The 23,516-nt window shown below is 34.9% G+C and overlaps 1 protein-coding gene across 1 annotated transcript in view; it reads right to left on the reverse strand.

The window, feature by feature from the left end:
* Positions 1 to 318: 318 nt before the first annotated feature.
* SLCO6A1 (solute carrier organic anion transporter family member 6A1) overlaps positions 319 to 23,516 on the reverse strand; it is an 88,711-nt gene continuing 65,513 nt past the window's right edge. Inside the window, exons 12-14 of the mRNA XM_060094371.1 lie at positions 6,236 to 6,300; positions 4,024 to 4,161; positions 319 to 398 (exon numbers count right to left, since the gene is read on the reverse strand). Coding sequence (XP_059950354.1) covers positions 319 to 398; positions 4,024 to 4,161; positions 6,236 to 6,300 — 283 coding nt within the window. The remainder of the gene's footprint in view (positions 399 to 4,023; positions 4,162 to 6,235; positions 6,301 to 23,516) is intronic.

Here is a 23,516-nt window from a genome sequence, read left to right on the forward strand (position 1 = left end):
TTTTCCCATTTCCACTTCATGCTTTTCTTTCAAAGTATTACCTTTCTATTGAAAGTATTAAATATGTATCTTATAATATCTTTTAAAAGTGCAAAACACAGAGACTATATTATATTTATACTCAAAATATATAAAGCTTATAAGATCACATGAATCACATTCATTTATTAAACATGTAGTTATATTAAATCATTTAAAATTTTATTAATATTTAATAATATCCCATTGATAGATTGACAATGTGTAATTCTTACATAATGATGATCCAGTTCTTTCCTTTTTTTAACTTTTAGATTCTTCACAACTGTAGGCAGGATGTCAGTTTTCCTGTGGTAAATATTTATATAGGCCAAATGCAATAGCAGTGAAGAAGATAGTAACTACTTTGCAAATAAAACCTGAATTCGAAAAAAATACAGCCATCAGATGTGTCAATTTATTTAGAGCAAAAATGTTTGTGGAAAGAGCCATTTACCAAAGAAAAGGTAAGTATATTTCATCTATAAATGTACCAATTTTCCAATTGTAGAATGCAATTAATGTCATAAACTTATGTCAAGTTACTTAAAGGAAATTTTAAAGATATGCTTATAAAACCTTTTAGACTTCTTAAACAAATAGCCCAAGACAAATGCAAAGTGTGTTACTATTTCACAGAATGTATTAATTCTAAAACATAAAAATGTATTTCTACTTTCAGAACTTAATTATCAGCAGAAACTGGAACATTTTTAAACCACTTCATGCAGCTTTACTCCTTGAAATAGTCATCATTTTCCAAATGCCAATAGAAATATTTTAGAAAAATTAATTGACTATGTAAGCTTTTAAATTCATTTTCATTTTTCAAGTTTCGGAAAGTTAATATATTATGGGAATTATATAAAAGTACTTGAAGTTTGTATGCAAATAACCCTGGTCATTAAAGTAAAAAATATTTTACAGCAACAATATCAGTTATCTGACACTATCAATTACAGTGGTTTCAAAGATAAAATAGGAAACATTAATGAGTTATTTGTAATGATACAATACTTCAAACATTTATTTATAACAGCTGAACACTGCAAACAACCCAAATGTCCATTAATAAGAGCATGAATAAGCTATAGCCTATTCATAAAATGAAACAATACTCAGAAATTTTTTAAAAGCACAAACTACTGCTATAGAATAGCATGGATGAATCTCCCAAAAGCATACCATTAAGCAAGACAGGTGAAAAACCCCACCAGCATGTATTATATTTGCATAATTTATAGAACAGGCAAAACCAACATATTTTAATAGAAATATGAAAGGGGTTTATCTGTGGGGGAGGGAAATTGACTAGCCAGGGGCATAGGAGAAATTTCTATAGCTTCTGTTGAGTGCTGGTTCCACAGGTGATTGATATACTGATAAATTTTTATTAACTTTTTTGAGTTGATAAAACTTTTGAGAATCTGATGAATACCACAGCCTTCCTTTACAGAAGACATACAATGTACAAACAGAATTTTAGGATCCCCAAAATATACTAAAGTTTAATGTGGGCTCCTAGGGCTCATGCATCCCTCTTGAATAAGCCTTGTTCTAGAGTAGTGGTATGCATAGAACTTTCTGTGACAATGGCAGTGTTCTACATCTGCACTGTCCCATAGAATAGTCAAATGTGACCATTAAGCAAGTGAAATTTGGCTGTTGATACTGAAGGACTAAATGTTTAATTGCATTAAAGTTAAATAGCTATGTGCAGGTAATGTCTACCATACTGGACAGTGCAGCTCCAGGATCTCTCACATAGCGTCTTCAAAGTTTACTGTGATAAAAATCACCTGAGGTGCTTTATTAAAAATATACATTCCTACCACTAATTCTTGGTTGGTATTCTAAATAAAGACCTCAGAACTTATATTTTAGCAAGCACTCCAAGTGATTCTGATTCAAATGACTCATGGAATAAAATTTAAATACTGGTTTACACTAAATTGCTGCAAATGTATATTCCTATTTCAGTTTCCTGTATTTGCCCTTTCTGACTGTAATTCCCTATGTTCTGTATTATCATTATCCCTTTTTTTTTTTTTTGTCTTTATTGAATCTGTTAACAACACTGCTTCAGTTTTATGTTTTGGTTTTTTGGCCCCGAGGCATGCGGGATCCTAGCTCCCTGACCAGGGATCGAACCTGCATCCCCTACAATGGAAGGCGAAGTCCCAACCACTGGACGGCCAGGGAAGTCCCTCTTCCTTTATTTTTTATTTATTTATTTATTTATTTATTTATTTATTTATTTATTGTGGTACGCGGGCCTCTCACTGTTGTGGCCTCTCCCGTTGCGGAGCACAGGCTCCGGATGCGCAGGCTCAGCGGCCATGGCTCACGGGCCCAGCCGCTCTGCGGCATGTGGGATCTTCCCGGACCGGGGCACAAACCCGTGTCCCCTGCATCGGCAGGCAGACTCTCAGCCACTGCGCCACCAGGGAAGCCCCCATTATCCCTTTTAGTAGCTCCCTAGTAGGGTTTCTAATAGTTCATCAATTTTCTCAATTATATGCCACATTTGAAAATAGCTAAGCATATTACAGTTATATCTAAAATGAAAATTAAAAGGTTCAGCAGACTTTCTTAGGAATAATGCCTAGTTTTGTTGAATTATCTCTGAGAGATTAATTTTGACTTCTTAAATGCCATTTTTGACTTTTTAAATTTTTAAAAAATTTATTTAGTGTTCAGTATTGACTAATAAGCTCACTGGACAATTGACTTCTGATTTAGAAGGCATTGCTGAATACTGTTTATCAAACAGATATTTATTACTGTTAAATATTAGAGGCTATCATTATGTGGTTCTTTGAATTACTGAACCCACTCAGTAAAATCACAAAACATATAAACACTTTTAAATACTTAGCACACCAGAAGTATCTATACAAAAAAACCACTGAAAGTTAATGCTGATTAAGGCTTCAGAAATTATGTAGTCCAACATCTTCATTTCACAAGAAGATCTAGTGAATTTCCCGAAGTAATACAAGCATATCTAGACTTTCCCCAACACTTTGACCATATCACTATAGCATCCCAATTTTCTATATCTCTTATTTATTCAACAATACTGAATGTTTGCTATATGTCGGCCTTGTTTTATCACTGAGCAAAAGAGACGATGTGAAATTTACATTTAAGTGGGGTGAGAGTATTTTGATACTTTTCAGTGGTGTAAAATTTCTTTTTTAAATTATCCAATCTCTTTCACTGCAGAAATGGAAAGGGCCATAAGGTCAAGCAACTTAGTTGTACATGTATACAGGCAAAATTGCTTCCCAAATTGAAATTCTGCTAATCATCACCCTTTATTCAGGAATAACATAAAACAATTGTGTAGTTAATGCAATGTCTCAAATATTTACATCAGTTCTATAGTAATTTGGTTTCTAAAATGTTTTGTATATAATAATATATGCTTCTTTAATAATCAAAGTATCCATTTGTTCTTAGTTTATTATGACTATAACTTACTCTAAACCGTAAGTTTTTAAAAACAATTGTACCTAGAGTCTGTCATACAGACGTATGCTAACACATATATATGGAATCTAAAAAAAAAAAAAAAAAAAGGTCATGAAGAACCTAAGGGCAGGACTGGAATAAAGACACAGACCTACCAGAGAATGGACTTGAGGACAGGGGGAGGGAGAAGGGTAAGCTGGGACAAAGTGAGAGAGTGGCATGTACATAGATACACTACCAAATGTAAAACCGATAGCTAGTGGGAAGCAGCCACATAGCACAGGGAGATCAGCTCGGTGCTTTGTGACCACCTAGAGGGGTGGGATAGGGAGGGTGGGAGGGAGGGAGATGCAAGAGGGAGGAGATATGGGGATATATGTATATGTATAGCTGATTCACTTTGTTATAAAGCAGAAACTAACACACCATTGTAAAGCAATTATACTCCAATAAAGATGTTAAAATTTTTTAAAATAAATAAATAAAACCAATTTTACTTCTCAATATTCTTCAATAGATATCACTTACATACTCCTGCCAACAGGTAGGCCATTTTTGTCTTGTTATAGATCCAACAACTTCCAGTGCTTCCACAGCGCTCAGTATCCCGAAGGATGCAAGAAGTTTCTCCTACTATTTTAAAAATTACTGGTCCAAGTATAGTCCCTATGAAAAACGCAATGATTGTAAATTCACCATGAAAACACTGTAGGTTGGGATCAGAATGATTTTAATCCTAAACATAAACTTATATATTTAGTCATCATCACTGTAAACATATCATTTAAAGTTATCTAAGAAGTTGCTCATCAATAGGATTGTTAAAAACTGAAAACGTAATTGAGTGTTTTCGAAAATCCCTATCCCTGTAGATATAAAAAAAGCTAGCAGATCTTCATCTTCTTAGAATGATATGCATGTTGTTATTTAGTTGACATCTCAACATTTTTGTTAATTTCTAAATGAAAAACTTAGGAGAAAGTATTTAAAACAGAGATACTAAATATTGATTCTGTCACCTCAATATATCTCCTAAGATTTCAAATTGTGAAATTTTCAATGACTGAAAATTTAGTTTTGAAATGCAATGTATGCCTGTTATGTATCAAGATATTGCAAAAATAACTGAAAATGTAAATGCTTTGGCATGTTTGTAGCAGCCCTAGCTTCAGAAGGCTTCATATGCAGAGGAATAGTTGTGTGCTGAGGGAAATCTCTATATACTCACAGAGACATTTCCTCAGGAACAGTACTGCTTTCAGGTAAAAGTGAATGCAGTCTTAAAAATAAAATAAAATAAATAAATAGATAAATAAATAAATAAATGCCACTACAAAGACATTAGAACTGGGTTTTCAGAACTAACATATCTAATGATTGACCATCTTCCTTAAGAAATTTTCGGAGTGCTCATGCCTCATGACGTTTTGATTCCTGTCAAAGACCACTGCCCATCACCAGATTTCCCAGTCTCAGTGAGTGCTGGTACTCTGTTTATAATTGTTCAAAGTGAAAAACCTAGGACTACTACTCATTTTTTTCTATTTCCCACCATATTTTTTCTAATCCATGATAAACCACTGTAACACTACCTCCAAGTACACCTTGAATAAGTTGATTTCTCTTTTTCATTATAACCCCCAGAACCCAATTTAACATAACTCTGACTTAGACTTCAGCAAAAGCTTCCTTTTTCTTTTCCTACACATTTATCTTTGCTAAATATTTCTCCCTCCAGCAGCAGAGTTATCTTTTAAATGTAAATCAGATAATATCTACCCTCTGCTTAAATTCTCTGATGGCAAAACCCTGGAAGATCTAGAGACAGTTGTATCTAAAATATCATCATCTTATTCCACCCTCTCCCATTCAAAAATGCATCAGCCTCACTGGCTTCCTTTCTGAGGTAGGAAGTTGTGCACTTGCTGTTTCTTATGCTCCCTCCTCCATTAAGAATCCATCGTTATCCACTGGATCACTTTTGACCATAAAAACATGCTCTAATTTTTCTCAATTAAAAAAGCTAATTTAAACCCTGCATATTGATCTAGCTATAGAACAATTTCTCTGATCCCCATTAGAGCCACACTTAAAATTTTCTACATTCTTGACTCCATTTACCATATGGCTTTCAGTCTTCAATCCAGTCTAATCTTGTTTCCTTACCCCACCAATAATTTTAGTCAACTTCTTGAATCAGAGCTCCTAATATAGTCATAATGTGGATTTGAAAGCTATTTTTTGCATTTTAAGAAAGCCTGAAGTACACAGTGCATCACCCTCAGCAAAGCCAATTTGTTCTTTGGACATAAATCTTTTAAAACATCAGATTCAGTGTCTTTGGTAATGAGAAATTTTTAAAGCACTAGTCTAGGTTAATGACTTCTCAAACATGCAAGCAATGCAAAATATAGTTTCTGTGCTTATATGTGCTTTGTTTCAGCTTACCAAACCACTTGTATAAGCTTGAAGAATATACTTCTGATCAAAAAGATTCTCTTCTAACTGAATATAATATTAATGCATATTTTACATGACAGGATAGGCTTTACATTAAGTATTATTTTTTACACTAAGTATTGTCTCCTAAATTCTGTAAAGAAGCTCTCCCATTCAATTGTTTTGTGTCAGTTTATCATAATTATTTATTTGAAATTCTAAATATACATGTTGACACATGTATAAATCAAAAAAGAAACAATTCAATTCAATGTAATAACAGATTGCCAGAAGTCCATACCAAATATTCTCAAAATCACAAAGGTCACACCCATGGCCAGAGAACGGTGTTTGTCAGATACAATCCTGCAAGCAAATAGAAATGATATCATGAAAAATCATTATTATTAGCTGTAGAAAATGTTTGCTAGGTTCAGGGGTAATTTTTTTCCCTGTGCATCCATTAGACTAAGGTTCTTTGGCCAGTTGACAGAGTTCAATCTGGGTGAATTAACTGCAACTCTTCCCATTTTTCCATATTCTGCCCCCTGCCAACCAATTCTAAAGTTACTTGAGCTTCACTAGGAGGAAGCATTTATGGCCCAAACTCTCTGCCCCAGCTTTGGCTGAAAAAAATTTAGCACTACCTTTCATACTTCACATTCTTCATTCTGTGGTGCACATCCATTGTTTCAGATCTCTTCCTTTTGTCCCTGTGAAACTTACTCTCTACCTTTCTCTACCTTGCTCTCCATTTAGGTAATGGACTACATCAATAGGCTCTCTTGCCTCTGGATACTGATTGAGTTATGCCAATAGGGTGCTCCAGAGTGAGAAAGGAAAGTGAAGTCAAGGTCTTCATTCCCAGGCTCCCTCTCTGCAGTTACCCAAGTTGACTGGGTCACTAGGCAAAGCAGTACCCTCTACAGGCCTCTCTTCTTCCTACCCTTGTTTCCCTTTGGGTGTTGAGTGGTAACAGACCTGAAGTATTGCACTATACTTTGGGATTCCTTATACCCTGCCCGCATTTTAAATAGCCACTTTATTCAACCTTACTTGAATTGTCCTAATTTGAGGGTGCCATCTCTTTTCGGTTGGACCTCTGACTTTTACCCTCACTATTCAAAAGTTAAAATAAATAAGAAATAACTTTCTCAAATATAAAGAATGAAGATCTCTGTATTTTGTATTGGTCAAGTATTTGTTTTAAAAAGAAAAATAATGTACAAAAATCACATATTAGTATTTTGGAAAATAAACTAAAATACAACAAAAAATAATCAACCCTTGAACATTTTAGAAAGTAAAGAAATAAAAGCTACATTTAAAATGGATATTTTAAATAAATCCTGTGCTTACCCTTTATTTCCTTGTTCTGGAACTTGAATAATAAACAAGTATGACCAACACTGTCATCCAAAATGACTCAATTTATTAAAATGTAGCATATGTTCAGTATTTTATGACTATTTTGTAAAAAGTGAGATAATTCCACCTGTATCAACCTGGTAAAAATATATGTTCTTTCCTCAAATATATACTACTAGGAAATGAAAACATATTTACCAATTCTTAAAAGATAATGATGTTTTTAAATGAAAAATAATTTAACTTTTATTATGAGCAGATTCATTAAAGACATATAAAGGAAGTAAAGTGTCACATTTTAGAACCACACTTTAGGATAAAGTTTTTGGTATAAAATAGAAATGTGGGTCATATGCTTAACTAAAATTGAGTATTCTGCTTCATTTAGCATAAGCAGTTTTTTTATATGTAGTATGATAATGGTGTTCTCTGAAGTATATAAAGAGCTAACAATAACTCATAATTATTAACAAATATTTATGTATCTTCAGTTTGATTATAACCTTCTTTCTGATATACAAAAGAAGATGAAAAGATGAATGATTCTCATAATTCTCCAAAATCAGTTAAATGAACAGCAAAACAAGAAATAATATTCATAAAACACAATTTTTTAGTGAAAAACATTACTATGTTTTAAGAATAAAGTGAATATTTGGTATTTTGTCTAAGGAGTAAGGCTATGATGGTATGGTTTAAGAATTTCATGGAATAAACAAAATATTGGTTAGTACTCTTCCAGGATGTAAAAGACAGCTTCCACTATCTCTTATGACTTCTAAATATATATTTTCAGTCCATATCTTTCTTGAGTTCTCGACTTAAGTTCCTATCACACACAAAAGTTGCTCTTCCCCTGGTGCTCCTTGTCACAAGAAATGGAATCATCACCCATGCAGTTTTCAAGCCCAAAACCTGGAAAGAAGCATGCTTGAAAGAGTATTCTTTTCCTCATTCACCACAGACAATCAATAATAAAATACTGTGATTTTTATAAATAACTCTTTTTATATATCTGATTTTCTTCATCTCTAATTCCACTGGCCTATTCCAAGCTTGCATTTTTTGCCTGAAGGAAATAAAACAATTTCCTAACTTATCTGCCAACAACCATTTTTATCCCTGCAGTCCACTCTCCACATAGAGCCACAGTGATTTTTTTAAGGTAAAATTCTGATTATTTCACTAACCCACTAGGAAGCTTCAATGGCTCATCAGTCTCATTGCATGCCACCTCACAACTTTTGCCTTTACCACCCTCTTTGTTTACGACATTCTATCATACAACACTCTTATATAGCTATTTCATGCACTCAGAGTCAGAGTCTTTGCATACATTGTTCCCACTGTGTGAAATTCTCATCCCCCATCTTTTAGGGTTTAGCTTAAATGCGATTTCCTTCAGGACACCCTCTCTAAATCCCCAGAGAGGAGATTTAGTTTAGATTGTCCCATAATTCTCTCTTGGCATTATTCTACATTTTCTTTGCAGTATGTTTTAATATTACAACTGAAAACTTATTAGTGAAACTACATTTTTTTTTTTTTTTTTTTGCGGTATGTGGGCCTCTCACTGTTGTGGCCTCTCCCGTTGCGGAGCACAGGCTCCGGACGCGCAGACTCAGCAGCCATGGCTCACGGGCCCAGCCGCTCCGCGGCATGTGGGATCTTCCCGGACCGGGGCACGAACCCGTTTCCCCTGCATCGGCAGGCGGACTCTCAAGCACTGCGCCACCAGGGAAGCCCGAAACTACTTTTTTTTTTTTCTATCTTGCCACTCTGCAAAGTCCATCAGAGAAGCAGGAATCTGGTCACTTCTGTTCCTCTTTTATTTCACCTTTTTCCCTTAAAGTGCTCATCCACCTTCTTGTTTAAATCCATGGTAACTATCACAGGTGAGAATACATACACATATTAAAATAATGATGGGTGGGGACTTCCCTGGTGGTGCAGTGGTTAAGAATCTGCCTGCCAATGCAGGGGGCACTGTTTGATCCCTGGTCCAGGAGGATCCCACATGCTGCAGAGCGGCTGGGCCTGTGCGCCATAACTACTGAGCCTGCACTCTAGAGCCCATGTGCCACAAGAAATTAAAAAATAATCATAATAAAAATTAATTAATTAAATGAGGGATGGAAGGGAAAGAAATGAAGAACTAATTTTTGTTAATGATCACCTTGATGGAGCGAGAACTGACAAATCATGATATTGATACTTTTCTGTTTAGACTTAAGCCTCACAGCTTCAGATTTCATCAGAATTCTCCAGAGGAAAAAGAATGGTGTCATTCTTGGCCCCATTTGGTCACCAGAAACTATGACAGTTTGCTTGCCCCCTAGTGTGACACTCTACCTAGACCTAGTCCATGTTGTCAAGCATCTACCCCTCATCAAGAATTGACAAGAATGTCAGGGACAGCCTTAAATCCCTATTTCATCTCTAAAAGCTTCTGCTCTCTCTGAAATTTTAATCCCTCTAGTTCTCTGCCACTTTGTGCCTTTAAATATATGATTTTTAATTTAACCCAGCTTTTCTAGTTATCCTCTGTAGGAGCATTGGCCTGCAATGCTATTCCATCCTACACCACTTCCATGACATTAGCACTTGATAATGATTTCACAATTTACGTATTTGTTTTTGACTTTTATTGTACTTAAAAAAAAATTAAATTCTGTTGAATTTGGAGTATGATTATATTTTGGAAAGCTATACAAAGAGCACATGCTGGAGAGACATGCTTACTTATACCCCTGCTCTCATCTACTCTCATTTCTATCCCATCCCTTTAGGTTATCATTTTCATCACTTTCTTATTTATACCTTCACAGTGTTTCTTTATGAAAATACAAATGATTATAAATGCATACCTCTATACTCTCATTTCTTCAGAGGAAGTAGCAAACTATTGGGTTGGTCAAAAAGTTTGTTCAGGTTTTCTGTAACATCTCACGGAAAAACCTGAATGAACTTTTTGGTGAACCCCATATATTGACTGTTCTGTACCTGATTTTTCCATGTTACAATATATTCTTAAGATCCCCTCCTATATGAACATAGAGCCCCTCCCTATTTGTTTTCACTTTCATTATATTACATTGTGCAAAAATGAAATCATCTACTCAACCTGTCTGTTGCTCTTTCACACTTAGTTTTTTCCCAGTGTTTGTTGTTTCATGTATATAGTACATACATAATATGTGGTTGTATGTAATATAGATAGCCTTATGGATGTAAATATATTTTTTGCAGGATATCTGCAAAAAGGATTTCAAGAAGTACAAGTGCTGGCATAAAGGGTAAACATATCTGCAATTTTTTTTAAGTATTAAAGATACCCTTTTCATCAGAGTTGCACCATTTTGTGCTCTTTCAAGCAATATATGAATACTTTTTTCTATACAGCCACATAAACAGATCTATTATCAATGTTTTATTCCTGTCAACTAGGTACATAAGAAATAATATCACATAAAAATTTTTAATTCTATGACCTTTACTGTAGATATGGCTGAATATCCTTTCATATTTGTATTTTGTTTTCTTTGATGCTTTTCCACTTTTCTGTTGGGATGTTAATCTTAGGAGAGCTTTACTTATTAGAGGAATTAATCTTTTATAGAATATGAGTTGCATAAATTCATTGTTGCTTGGCTTTTGACTTTGCTTATTTTTTTTAATTTTATGGAGTAAACCTTATCAGTCTTTCCCTTATGATTTCTAGATTTTTAGTCATAGTTACAAATACCTTCACCTTTTAAAAATAATAATGAAATTAGCTGATTTTTTTACCACTTGTATTATTTAATTTTTTTTACATTTAAATCTTTGTCCCATTTGAGTTTTTCCTGGTGTATCATATGGGTTCTGGATATAATTTTTTCCCCAAAGTCTGTCCCCATTATACTCAAACCACTTTCTTAAAAGTCCATTTTTGATGCCCTTATTTAGAATTTTACTGTCATTATATTAAATTCCTATATGAGTTGAGATCTATTTCTAGACTTAATGTCAGTCTATTCATAAATCAATATTATATTGCTTCAGTGTTGAGACTTTATGGTGCATTTTAGCTTATGAGGCTAAGCCTCTGTTACTGTGCTTCTTTGTTTCAGATTCCCAAGCTACTCTTGCTTATTTTTCCATAAAAACTTAGAATCAGGTTTTATAGTTCAATAATTCCATTAGTATTTTCATTATCACATTAAAATTATGAATTAACTTAAGAAGAACTGATATATTGGTGGTGTTAGGTCTTCCTATTCAATAATCTGAGATATATCCTTTCAAATTGTTCAAGTCAGTTTTTGTGACATTCAAGTGTGTTTCATTTTGAAACTATTTTTATTTTGAAATTATTATTTTGAAACTCACAGGTATTTGTAAAAATAGTACAAAGCATCATGTGTACCCTCACCCAGCATCCCTAAATGGTGAAATCTTATAGAACTGTAATATAACATTAAGACCAGGAAAGTGACATTGGCTTACTGCTGTTAACCAGACTACAGACCTTATTTTGTTTTCATTTTTCAGTTAATATATGTTAAATTTTTTTAACTGAATGTGTCTGTGTGTGTGTGTGTGTGTATAGCTCAATATATCTGTTATTTTTTATATGCTGTTACCTTACCAAATAGTTAGCTAAATGTACTGGCTATTATTTCTTTTTTAAATAACTTATTTATTTTTGGCTGCATTTGGTCTTCGTTGCTGCGTGTGGGCTTTCTCTAGCTGCAGAGAGCAGGGGCTACTCTTCGTTGTGGTGCACGGGCTTCTCATTGCAGTGGCTTCTCTTGTTGTGGAACACGGGCTCTAGGTGCATGGGCTTCAGTAGTTGTGGCACGGGGCCTCAGTAGTTGTGGCTCACGGGCTTAGTTGCTCTGCAGCATGTGGGATCTTCCCAGACCAGGGCTCGAACCCGTGTCCCCTGCATTGGCAGGTGGATTCTTAACCACTCCGCCACCAGGGAAGTCCTATTATTTCTAATGCAATGTAAAAAGAACTGATAATATTGCTCTAGGAAGTTTTACTGTGACTGGGTAGACAAATACTGGAGTTCAAATGTCATCAAAAGTGAAGGATCCTATGTTTAACATACCTTTCAATCAGGACCTCTTGAAAGACTATACTCTAGGATAAAGGACAATCTGAAAATTGATAAGGTCTTTAAAAAACTTAAACCTCTCCTTAAATCAGCTAAATTCCTGCTTGGCTTACAGGGAACTGTTCCTATTCTACCTTCCTTAATAAAGCTATTGTAAAATATTTTTGGAGTTATTAATGTTCAGAGTCTCTATTATTTTTGGTACACAAAAATCTCAAATGATTAAAAATAATTATAGGAGTTATAAGAGACAGTCAAGAGAAAAAAATTAAATTTAAATAGTACTACAGAATATTCAGATACTAGATATCTGACAGACATTTTAAATTTAGAAGATTAATATGTCCAAGAAAACAGATGACAAGGTAGAGAATATTATCAGAGAACTAGAATCTATTAAAAAGAAATAAAATTCTATATCAGAAAAGTACACTAATTATAACGAACTCATAGGTGAATTTAACAACTAATTAGACACAGGAGATGGTAGAATTAGTAAACTAGAGTACAGGTAACTGGAAAAGCAGGTGGAAATATTATTAATACATTAGAGATCAGTGAAAAAACTTCAGTCTGAAGCACAGAGCATAAAAACAAATGAAAACAGAAAGTAAAAAAGAATAAAAGATACATGGATATAGTGAAAGGTTTACAATATGTGTAACTGATATCCAAAAGGTGAGTAGATAAGGAATGGAGCAGAAGCAATATTTGAAGAAAGAATAGTTAAGTATTTTCCAAAACCAGTGAAAGATACTGTGGTAGATAATCACTCAACATGGCTATCATTGATTCCTCTTTTCCCCCAATACATGCTTGTTGCTCCTGACATCAAGAGATGGAATCTAATCACCCTCTTTTTGAAACATGACTTTTTTTTTTTTAATTTTACAAATTTAATCAGTTATACATATACATATGTTCCCATATCCCCTCCCTTTTGCGTCTCCCTCCCACCCTCCCTATCCCACCCCTCCAGGCGGTCACAAAGAACCGAGCTGATCTCCCTGTGCTATGCGGCTGCTTCCCACTAGCTATCTACCTTACGTTTGGTAGTGTATATATGTCCATGCCGCTCTTTCACTTTGTCACAGCTTACCCTTCCCCCTCCCCATATCCTCAAGTCCATGCTCTAGTAGGTCTGTGTCTTTATTCCTGTCTTACCCCTAGGTTCTTCATGACATTTTTTTCTTAAATTCCATATATATGTGTCAGCATACAGTATTTGTCTTTCTCTTTCTGACTTACTTCACTCTGTATGACAGACTCTAGGTCCATCCACCTCATTACAAATAGCTCAATTTCATTTCTTTTTATGGCTGAGTAATATTCCATTGTATATATGTGCCACATCTTCTTTATACATTCATCCGATGATGGACACTTAGGTTGTTTCCATCTCCGGGCTATTGTAAATAGGGCTGCTATGAACATTTTGGTACATGTCTCTTTTTGAATTATGGTTTTCTCAGGGTATATGCCCAGTAGTGGGATTGCTGGGTCATATGGTAGTTCTATTTGTAGTTTTTTAAGGAACCTCCATACCGTTCTCCATAGTGGCTGTACCAATTCACATTCCCACCAGCAGTGCAAGAGTGTTCCCTTTTTTCCACACCCTCTCCAGCATTTATTGTTTCTAGATTTTTTGATGATGGCCATTCTGACTGGTGTGAGATGATATCTCATTGTAGTTTTGATTTGCATTTCTCTAATGAGTAAAGATGTTGAGCATCCTTTCATGTGTTTGTTGGCTGTCTGTATATCTTCTGTGGAGAAATGTCTATTTAGGTCTTCTGCCCATTTTTGGATTGGGTTGTTTGTCTTTTTGCTACTGAGCTGCATGAGCTGCTTATAAATTTTGGAGATTAATCCTTTGTCAGTTGCTTCATTTGCAAATATTTTCTCCCATTCTGAGGGTTGTCTTTTCGTCTTGTTTATGGTTTCCTTTGCTGTGCAAAAGCTTTGAAGTTTCATTAGGTCCCATGTGTTTATTTTTGTCTTTATTTCCATTTCTCTAGGAGGTGGGTCAAAAAGGATCTTGCTGTGATTTATGTCATAGAGTGTTCTGCCTATGTTTTCCTCTTGGAGTTTGATAGTGTCTGGCCTTACATTTAGGTCTTTAATCCATTTTGAGCTAATTTTTGTGTATGGTGTTAGGGAGTGATCTAATCTCATACTTTTACATGTCCCTGTCCAGTTTTCCCAGCACCACTTATTGAAGAGACTGTCCTTTCTCCACTGTACATTCCTGCCTCCTTTATCAAAGATAAGGTGACCATATGTCCGTGGGTATATCTCTGGGCTTTCTATCCTGTTCCATTGATCTATATTTCTGTTTTTGTGCCAGTACCATACTGTCTTGATTACTGTAGCTTTGTAGTATAGTCTGAAGTCAGGGAGCCTGATTCCTCCAGCTCCGTTTTTCGTTCTCAAGATTGCTTAGGCTATTCGGGGTCTTTTGTGTTTCCATACAAATTGTGAAATTTTTTGTTCTAGTTCTGTGAAAAATGCCATTGGTAGTTTGATAGGTATTGCATTGAATCTGTAGATTGTTTTGGGTAGTAGAGTCATTTTCACAATGTTGATTCTTCCAATCCAAGAACATGATACATCTCTCCATCTATTTGTATCATCTTTAATTTCTTTCATCAGTGTCTTATAATTTTCTGCATACAGGTCTTTTGTCTCCTTAGGTAGGTTTATTCCTAGATATTTTATTCTTTTTGTTGCAATGGTAAATGGGAGTGTTTCCTTGATTTCACTTTCAGATTTTTCATCATTAGTATATAGGAATGCCAGAGATTTCTGTGCATTAATTTTGTATCCTGCAACTTTACCAAATTCATTGATTAGCTCTAGTAGTTTTCCGGTAACATCTTTAGGATTCTCTATGTATAGTATCATGTCATCTGCAAACAGTGACAGCTTTACTTCTTCTTTTCCCATTTGGATTCCTTTTATTTCCTTTTCTTCTCTGATTGCTGTGGCTAAAACTTCCAAAACTATGTTGAATAAGAGTGGTGAGAGTGGGCAACCTTGTCTTGTTCCTGATCTTAGTGGAAATGGTTTCAGTTTTTCACCATTGAGGACGATGCTGGCTGTGGGTTTGTCATATATGGCCTTTATTATGTTGAGGAAAGTTCCCTCTATGCCTACTTTCTGCAGGGTTTTTATCATAAATGGGTGTTGAATTTTGTCGAAAGCTTTCTCTGCATCTATTGAGATGATCATATGGTTTTTCTCCTTCAACTTGTTAATATGGTGTATCACATTGATTGATTTGCGTATATTGAAGAATCCTTGCATTCCTGGAATAAACCCCACTTGATCATGGTGTATGATCCTTTTAATGTGCTGTTGGATTCTGTTTGCTAGTATTTTGTTGAGGATTTTTGCATCTATGCTCATCAGTGATATTGGCCTGTAGTTTTCTTTCTTTGTGACATCCTTGTCTGGTTTTGGTATCAAGGTGATGGTGGCCTCGTAGAATGAGTTTGGGAGTGTTCCTCCCTCTGCTATATTTTGGAAGAGTTTCAGAAGGATAGGTGTTAGCTCTTCTCTAAATGCTTGATAGAATTCGCCTGTGAAGCCATCTGGTCCTGGGCTTTTGTTTGTTGGAAGATTTTTAATCACAGTTTCAATTTCAGTGCTTGTGATTGGTCTGTTCATATTTTCTATTTCTTCCTGATTCAGTCTTGGCAGGTTGTGCATTTCTAAGAATTTGTCCATTTCTTCCAGGTTGTCCATTTTATTGGCATAGAGTTGCTTATAGTAATCTCTCATGATCTTTTGTATTTCTGCAGTGTCAGTTGTTACTTCTCCTTTTTCATTTCTAATTCTATTGATTTGAGTCTTCTCCCTTTTTTTCTTGATGAGTCTGGCTAATGGTTTATCAATTTTGTTTATCTTCTCAAAGAACCAGCTTTTAGTTTTATTGATCTTTGCTATCGTTTCCTTCATTTCTTTTTCATTTATTTCTGATCTGATTTTTATGATTTCTTTCCTTCTGCTAACTTTGGGGTGTTTTTGTTCTTCTTTCTCTAATTGCTTTAGGTGCAAGGTTAGGTTGTTTATTCGAGATATTTCCTGTTTCTTAAGGTGGGATTGTATTGCTATAAACTTCCCTCTTAGAACTGCTTTTGCTGCATCCCATAGGTTTTGGGTCGTCGTGTCTCCATTGTCATTTGTTTCTAGGTATTTTTTAATTTCCTCTTTGATTTCTTCAGTGATCACTTCGTTATTAAGTAGTGTATTGTTTAGCCTCCATGTGTTTGTATGTTTTACAGCTCTTTTCCTGTAATTGATATCTAGTCTCATAGCATTGTGGTCGGAAAAGATACTTGATACAATTTCAATTTTCTTAAATTTACCAAGGCTTGATTTGTGACCCAAGATATGATCTATCCTGGAGAATGTTCCATGAGCACTTGAGAAAAATGTGTATTCTGTTGTTTTTGGATGGAATGTCCTATAAATATCAATTAAGTCCATCTTGTTTAATGTATCATTTAAAGCTTGTGTTTCCTTATTTATTTTCATTTTGGATGACCTGTCCATTGGTGAAAGTGGGGTGTTAAAGTCCCCTACTATGATTGTGTTACTGTCGATTTCTCCTTTTATGGCTGTTAATATTTCCCTTATGTATTGAGGTGCTCCTATGTTTGGTGCATAAATATTTACAATTGAAACATGACTTTTTTGACAAATAGAATGCAGAAGAGTGACATTCTTGGACTTTCAGCCTAGGTCTAATGAAGCCTTGCAGTTTATGCCTTGTATGTTATGCCTGGGTCTCTTAGAACACTAAAACTTGGGATGTTCCCTTTTGGAATACTTGCACCTTGTTAGCAGATGTTTAAGTTGCATAAAGAAGCCTCTATGACCAATCAACAGCCCCACCTAGGCTCCTAGGAAAATTTAGCCTAAACTGTCAGCCATGTAGGAAATCTAACCCAGTCATGCTATCAGGTAACTCAAATGTTATGTGCCATCTGACCACAAGCTCAAGAGAAACCTTAAGCAAGAACTACCTTGTTGAGCTGAGTCAACTTGCAGAACCATAAAAGATAAGGATAAATTGTTGTTGTTAAGTGATTAAACTTGGGATGGTTTGTTACTGTTATAGACTGATTTCTGTTCCCTCCAAAATTTATATGCCAAAAATCCTAACTCCCAGTACTTTGGAGTGCCATCATATTGGATACAGGGTTTTGCAGAGGTAATTAAGTTAAAATAAGTTCAGTTGGGTAGGCCCTAATCCAATATAACTGGTGTCATTATAAGAAGAGAAAATATGGACATAGACATTCACAGAGGGAAGATAATGTGAAGACTCAGGAAAAGATTGCCATCTACAAGCCAAGGATATCTGGAACAGACCCTGCCTTCATAGCCATCAGAAGGAACCAATCCTGCACCAACTGTACACTTCTAAATAACACATGGTTTAAATGAAAAATACATTGAAAGGCATATTTGAATTGAAAGTATGAGTAAAATATATATCAAGACTTCTGGGATGCAGCTAAATTTATACTTGGATAGAAAAGGCATATATACCAATAGAAGATATAGGTGAATAAAATAAAAATACTAAAAACATAGAAGTAAAATGATAGAAATTATAAAGATAAAAGCAGAAAGATTTGTTAGTCACACTCACACACACACACACACACACACACACACACACAGACATTCAATTTTTAATTTAAAACATTCTCACAAAGAAATTCTAGGTCAGGTACATAAGTGAGTTCTTCCAAAGATTTAATTAAAAAATAATACCATACCTCCATAAATTAGTCCAGATATTAAGAGAAGAGGAAATATTTCTCAACTTATTTTATGAAACCAGAGTAACATTGATGCCAAAACCTAACAAGCACATTAATAAGGGAAAATTATAAGGCAACCTTATTCATGAATATAGATGTAAAAATTCTAAACAAAGTATCAGCAAATTGAATCAAGCAACTGACTAAATCCAATTTATTCCTAGAATAAAGTAGAGGTATCATATTGCAATCATCTCAATAGATGCATCAAATGCATTTGATAAATTTTAAAATTTATTAATTAAAAAAAGTTTTAGTGAACTAGAAATAGATTATTATTCTGATAGATGGTCCCAATATCACACTTAAGGGTAAATTTACAGCAAATTTTATATCTAACAATAAAATACCAAAAACCTTCATCTTGATGGGCATAAAAAACAAGTATACCATCACTACTTCTATTCAACGTTGTACAGGATATCTTAATCAGTGCAAGAGAAAAAAAATGTATAGGCGTTGGAGAAGAAGAAATAAAAATCATTATTTGCAGATTGTGATTACCTACTGTGGAAAAAGGAACTTCAGCATGTAGTCAGTATTGCTAAGAGAGCTCTTTAAAATGGAGCTGGAAGGCCATTAAGGAAGCAGGGCTTATGCACATCCTCACCAGCTGGAACCATGAACTTTTGAATTGGGCCAAACCACAAATATTCCAAGGACTCTATAAGAAAACCTGCAACCTGCCACAGTAACGAACTTTTCCCTCCCTCTAGTGGTAGCCTTTTGCAACCAATCATGTAAAGATAAAAATAGCTTTGGCTTGCCAGTACCAATTATAATTATTTTGAAACAACTTGTGCAACCTTGTTGGGTTTTTTTGCCTTCATAAACCCGTCTTTTATTTCCTCCTTGGAACACATTTTCAATTCCTGCTCAGATCAGTGTCTCCTGAATTGGAATTCTCAGATGCCAAATAAAGCCTTTATTTCTTTGCAGCTTTGCTGTGGTGAATTTTGTTCATTATTACATAGAAAATCTGAAGTAATCTACCAACTATTAGAAATTAATATGAACACAGTCGCAGAATACAAGGTCAAAGCAATAAGAATGAATTACATTTCCTTCATACCAGTAATAAACAACTACTTTATACTATGCTATACTAAATAGCAAAAACAGGAATGAATCTAATGAAGGAGGTTTAAGACCTCAACTCTGAAAAAGAAAATTATGAAACGTTATTGGAGAAATAAATGAAGATTTAAATAACTGAAGGAATCATACTTCACTGATTGATCAAGAGACTCAGTGTGGTAAGTATAGCAATGCTCCCAAATTGATTCAAAGACATTCCAATCTAAATCTCAGCATGTTTTTTTTATGGACATTAACTAGGTGATTTTAATCACCTAGAAATACAAACGGCCAAGAATTGCCAAGATAATCTCAAAGATGGACTTACAACAAAGACTGATGTAAATATTCACAAAAAGTACACAGGAATTAAGACAGTGTAATGTTGGTACCGGGATGCTCAAATAGACCAACGGAACAGAACAGAGTGCAGAAATAGAACCACATATATAGAGTCTGCTGGTGCATGTCCGTGGGGGGAAAAGACAGCCTTTAAATAAATGGTGGTGAGTCAATTAGTATCCATACAAAAAAAGATGAACCTGGGTTCCAACTTTATACAAAAAATATCATTCCCAGTTGAATTATTGATTTTATAATCTCTTATTAAAGTAACATAAGAAATGTCCGCATGACTTTGATTAGGCAAAGATTTCTTAAACAGGACATTAAAATTATATTTCATTCAAAAGATGCCATTATCAGAGTGAAAAGGCAAGTCATAGAGTTGAAGATATTTGTCATGAATATATATGTCAAATGACTCCCACATTTGGAGTATATAAAGAAATTCTGCAAATCAATAATAAAAAAGACAGACAACCCAATGTAAAAATAGACAAAAGAACAGAAAAGACATTTGACAAAATTGCACATTCCTATGGCTAATGAATAAAGGAAAACATGTTCAATAATATTAATCCTCTGAATAGGGAAATTAAGATGACAATGAAATATCAACACTTATACACCTATCAAAATTGCTTGAGTTTAAGAACAATTAAAAATAGACTGCTAGGGGCCTCCCTGGTGGCGCAGTGGTTGAGAGTCCGCCTGCCGATGCAGGGGATACGGGTTCGTGCCCCGGTCTGGGAGGATCCCATATGCCGCGGAGCGGCTGGGCCCGTGAGCCATGGCCGCTGGGCCTGCGCATCCGGAGCCTGTGCTCCGCAACGGGAGAGGCCACAACAGTGAGAGGCCCGCATACCGCAAAAAGAAAAAAAAAAAAAAAAAAAAAAAATAGACTGCTAGAAGAATGAACTAGTGCAAATACTTTAAAAATTTATTAAAAAGCTTAACATACATATGACTCAGCAATTCTGCTGTTTATATGTGTACTCAATAGAAATGTATTCATATGTTTTCCAAAAAACAAGTAAAAGAATGTTCATAGAAACAGCATATTAGCCCTAAAGTGGAAACAACATTAACTACAGAATGAATAAATTTTAGTATATTCACACAATGGACTACTATAAAACTATGCTGTACAATATGGTAACTATTACCCATGTGTGCTTACCTAAATTTAAGTCAATTAAAACTAAATAAAATTAAGAGTTCAGTGCCTCATTCATACTGACCACATTTCAAATGCACAATAGGCACATGTGGCTAGAGGCTATATTGGATGTCAGAGATATAGAACATTTCCATCATTTTACAAAATCTGATTGGATAGTACTGCTATAGAGCAATGAAAATGAACTTCTGTTATATACAACCATATGAATGACTCTTAAAAGCACGCTGTTGAATAACGAAATGCAGACACAAATGACTATGTGCTGTATTCTCCTGTGTATGCATAAAGTTCAAATACAGAACAAATTAGCCTATTCACTGCAGAAGTCAGGAGAGTGGTAAACTTTAGGCATTAAGGGTTTAGACAAGAAGGGAGGTGGAGGAGGGGCTTTTGGAATACTTGTATTATCCGTTTCTTGGGCTGCACTCTGGTTACACAGGTGTCTTCGCTTTGTTAAAATCCATCAATTTACATTTGCAATTTGTGCACTTTTCTGAAAATACATTATGCTTCAATAAAACGTCTATAAAAATAATATCCCTTGACTCTCCATTTATTATCTATTAGGCAGCCATCAAGCTTATCCTTCTTTTGATCTCTACCCTGTTTACTTCTCCCATTTTTGTTAGTTGTACAATTTCTACTTTATCAAAGCATATTACATTTCATTCTATTTTGCCACCCTTATGCTCAGCTTAGTATTTGCCTTAGTTCTAGCATAAATTAATTGCACTTAGTTAAATATATTAGCTAAATATAGTTAAATCTAAGTAGTTTAACATACTTGATGCTTGCCACCAGACCTTTTTTAAAAAAATATTTATTTATTTGGCTGCGTTGGGTCTTAGTTGCAGCACGCAGGGTCTTAGTTGCAGCACACGGGATCTTCGTTGAGGCACACAGGATCTTTTGTTGTGGCATGTGGGATCTTTGTTGTGGTGTGCAGGCTTCTCTCTAGTTGTGGCGCACAGGCTCAGTAGTTGAAGCACGTGGGCTTAGTTGCTCCATGGCATGTGGGATCTTAGTTCCCCAACCAGGGATCAAACCCACGTCCCCTGCATTGGAAGGCAGATTCTTAACCACTGTACCACCAGGGAAGTCCCTCGCCAGACCGTTTATCAAAATTTCCCCAATCATATCTTGGTTGGTTACAATTTGCCTTGCTGTCAGTTCTTAAGGAGTATCTAATATCAACATATCCCGGGTACTTCCATATGCAAACTGTTTATAACTGTAGGGCAGTTTGTTGATGATGAAATAATGAGCTCATGTTTTCCTTCCTTGAGGATCTTTTAAGTGTTTCTCCAGTCTTCTGGAGGTGAATGCTGCTGTTGAGAAACCTGATGCCAAACTTGTTTTTCCTTTTTTTTTTTTTAGATGACAAAAGGATTATTTCTGCATCTTTAAATCCAATAATTTTACCACAGTACATCTCAGCGTTGATTGTTCTGGATCAATTTCCCTAGACACTTGATGTGCCATTACAATATGTAGATTCAAATATTATTTTATTTAATTATTTATTCATTATTTATTATTACTTATTATATCAGTAAACTTTATAGATTTAAATATTTATTGTTTTGGTTTCCTTCTTTAGGGACTGCAATTATGTGCATTTTGGCTCTCCTTTTCCTATCTTCTATATTTGCCTATTTTCTCTAATACTTTTTCTTACTTTTATATTCTCCATCCTCCCCCTTCTATGCCACATTCATGCTTTCTATGTTGTCTTTTCTTCCTTGTGTGCTTCATAATTTAGTCTTCATCTATAAATTTTTTCCCATTTATTTCTTTCCTGAGTTCTGTCAGTTTTCATTCCATAGCCTCCTTCATCTAGCTATTTTTCTCTTGTTTCATGGCCAAGATTGTTTAATTTTTTTAACTTAAACTTACATAGAGTTACATTTATATTTTTATCTGATTCATGGTAACATTGTTCTAGTGAGTTTTCACTGTCCATTGTAAAGTAATGCTTAATAATTTTCATTTCTCTCACTATAATTATTTGGTATGTAGGCAGAAGCTTTTCCTTTTCTACTTAATCATTTTAAATGAGATGGGTTTTCTTAAACTAGAGGCAGAAAGTTATGGGAATAGAACATGCACCAGCTTTCCAAGCTTCAAAACTGAAGAGTTATCTTCTCTGTTTATATAGAGGAGTTAAATATAGTCCCTATGTGTGGTTATACCTTCTCTGCCTCTGCAAACCTGGCCTGCTTCAAAAGAACTTGTACTGCCAGATCTGGGCTTTCGAGATCTCTTCATATTTATTGTTTTCTGAAGTTATGTATTCACTTGTAGATGGTATTTTGCTGGCACTTTTTTAGATCTGCTATGTCTGGACCCCCTAGGCATTTTGCAAAACTTTTTCCCCATTCTTTCCAAAAATACTCTGCTTTGAGTTATCTACCTCGGTCCTACTCCCAGAACTTCCATCTTAAGGTACAACCCTCTCTTCTTGAGCAGAAATATATGCTGTAGATATTTGAGGTCTGTCAATCTTGAGACCCTCTCCACATTCCCTGTTATTCTTTGTAACATCTTTATGAATCTACAAGCTGGTTCGTTGTTCTACTTCAATTTTGGCAATATTTATATGCAATTACAACTCTGTCATTTTTTGTTGATCTCATAATTGTACTGAAACAACAGTATATGTGTGCATGTG

Source organism: Mesoplodon densirostris, chromosome 3 (genome assembly GCF_025265405.1).
Source record: "Mesoplodon densirostris isolate mMesDen1 chromosome 3, mMesDen1 primary haplotype, whole genome shotgun sequence".
NCBI classification, from domain to species: domain Eukaryota; kingdom Metazoa; phylum Chordata; class Mammalia; order Artiodactyla; family Ziphiidae; genus Mesoplodon; species Mesoplodon densirostris.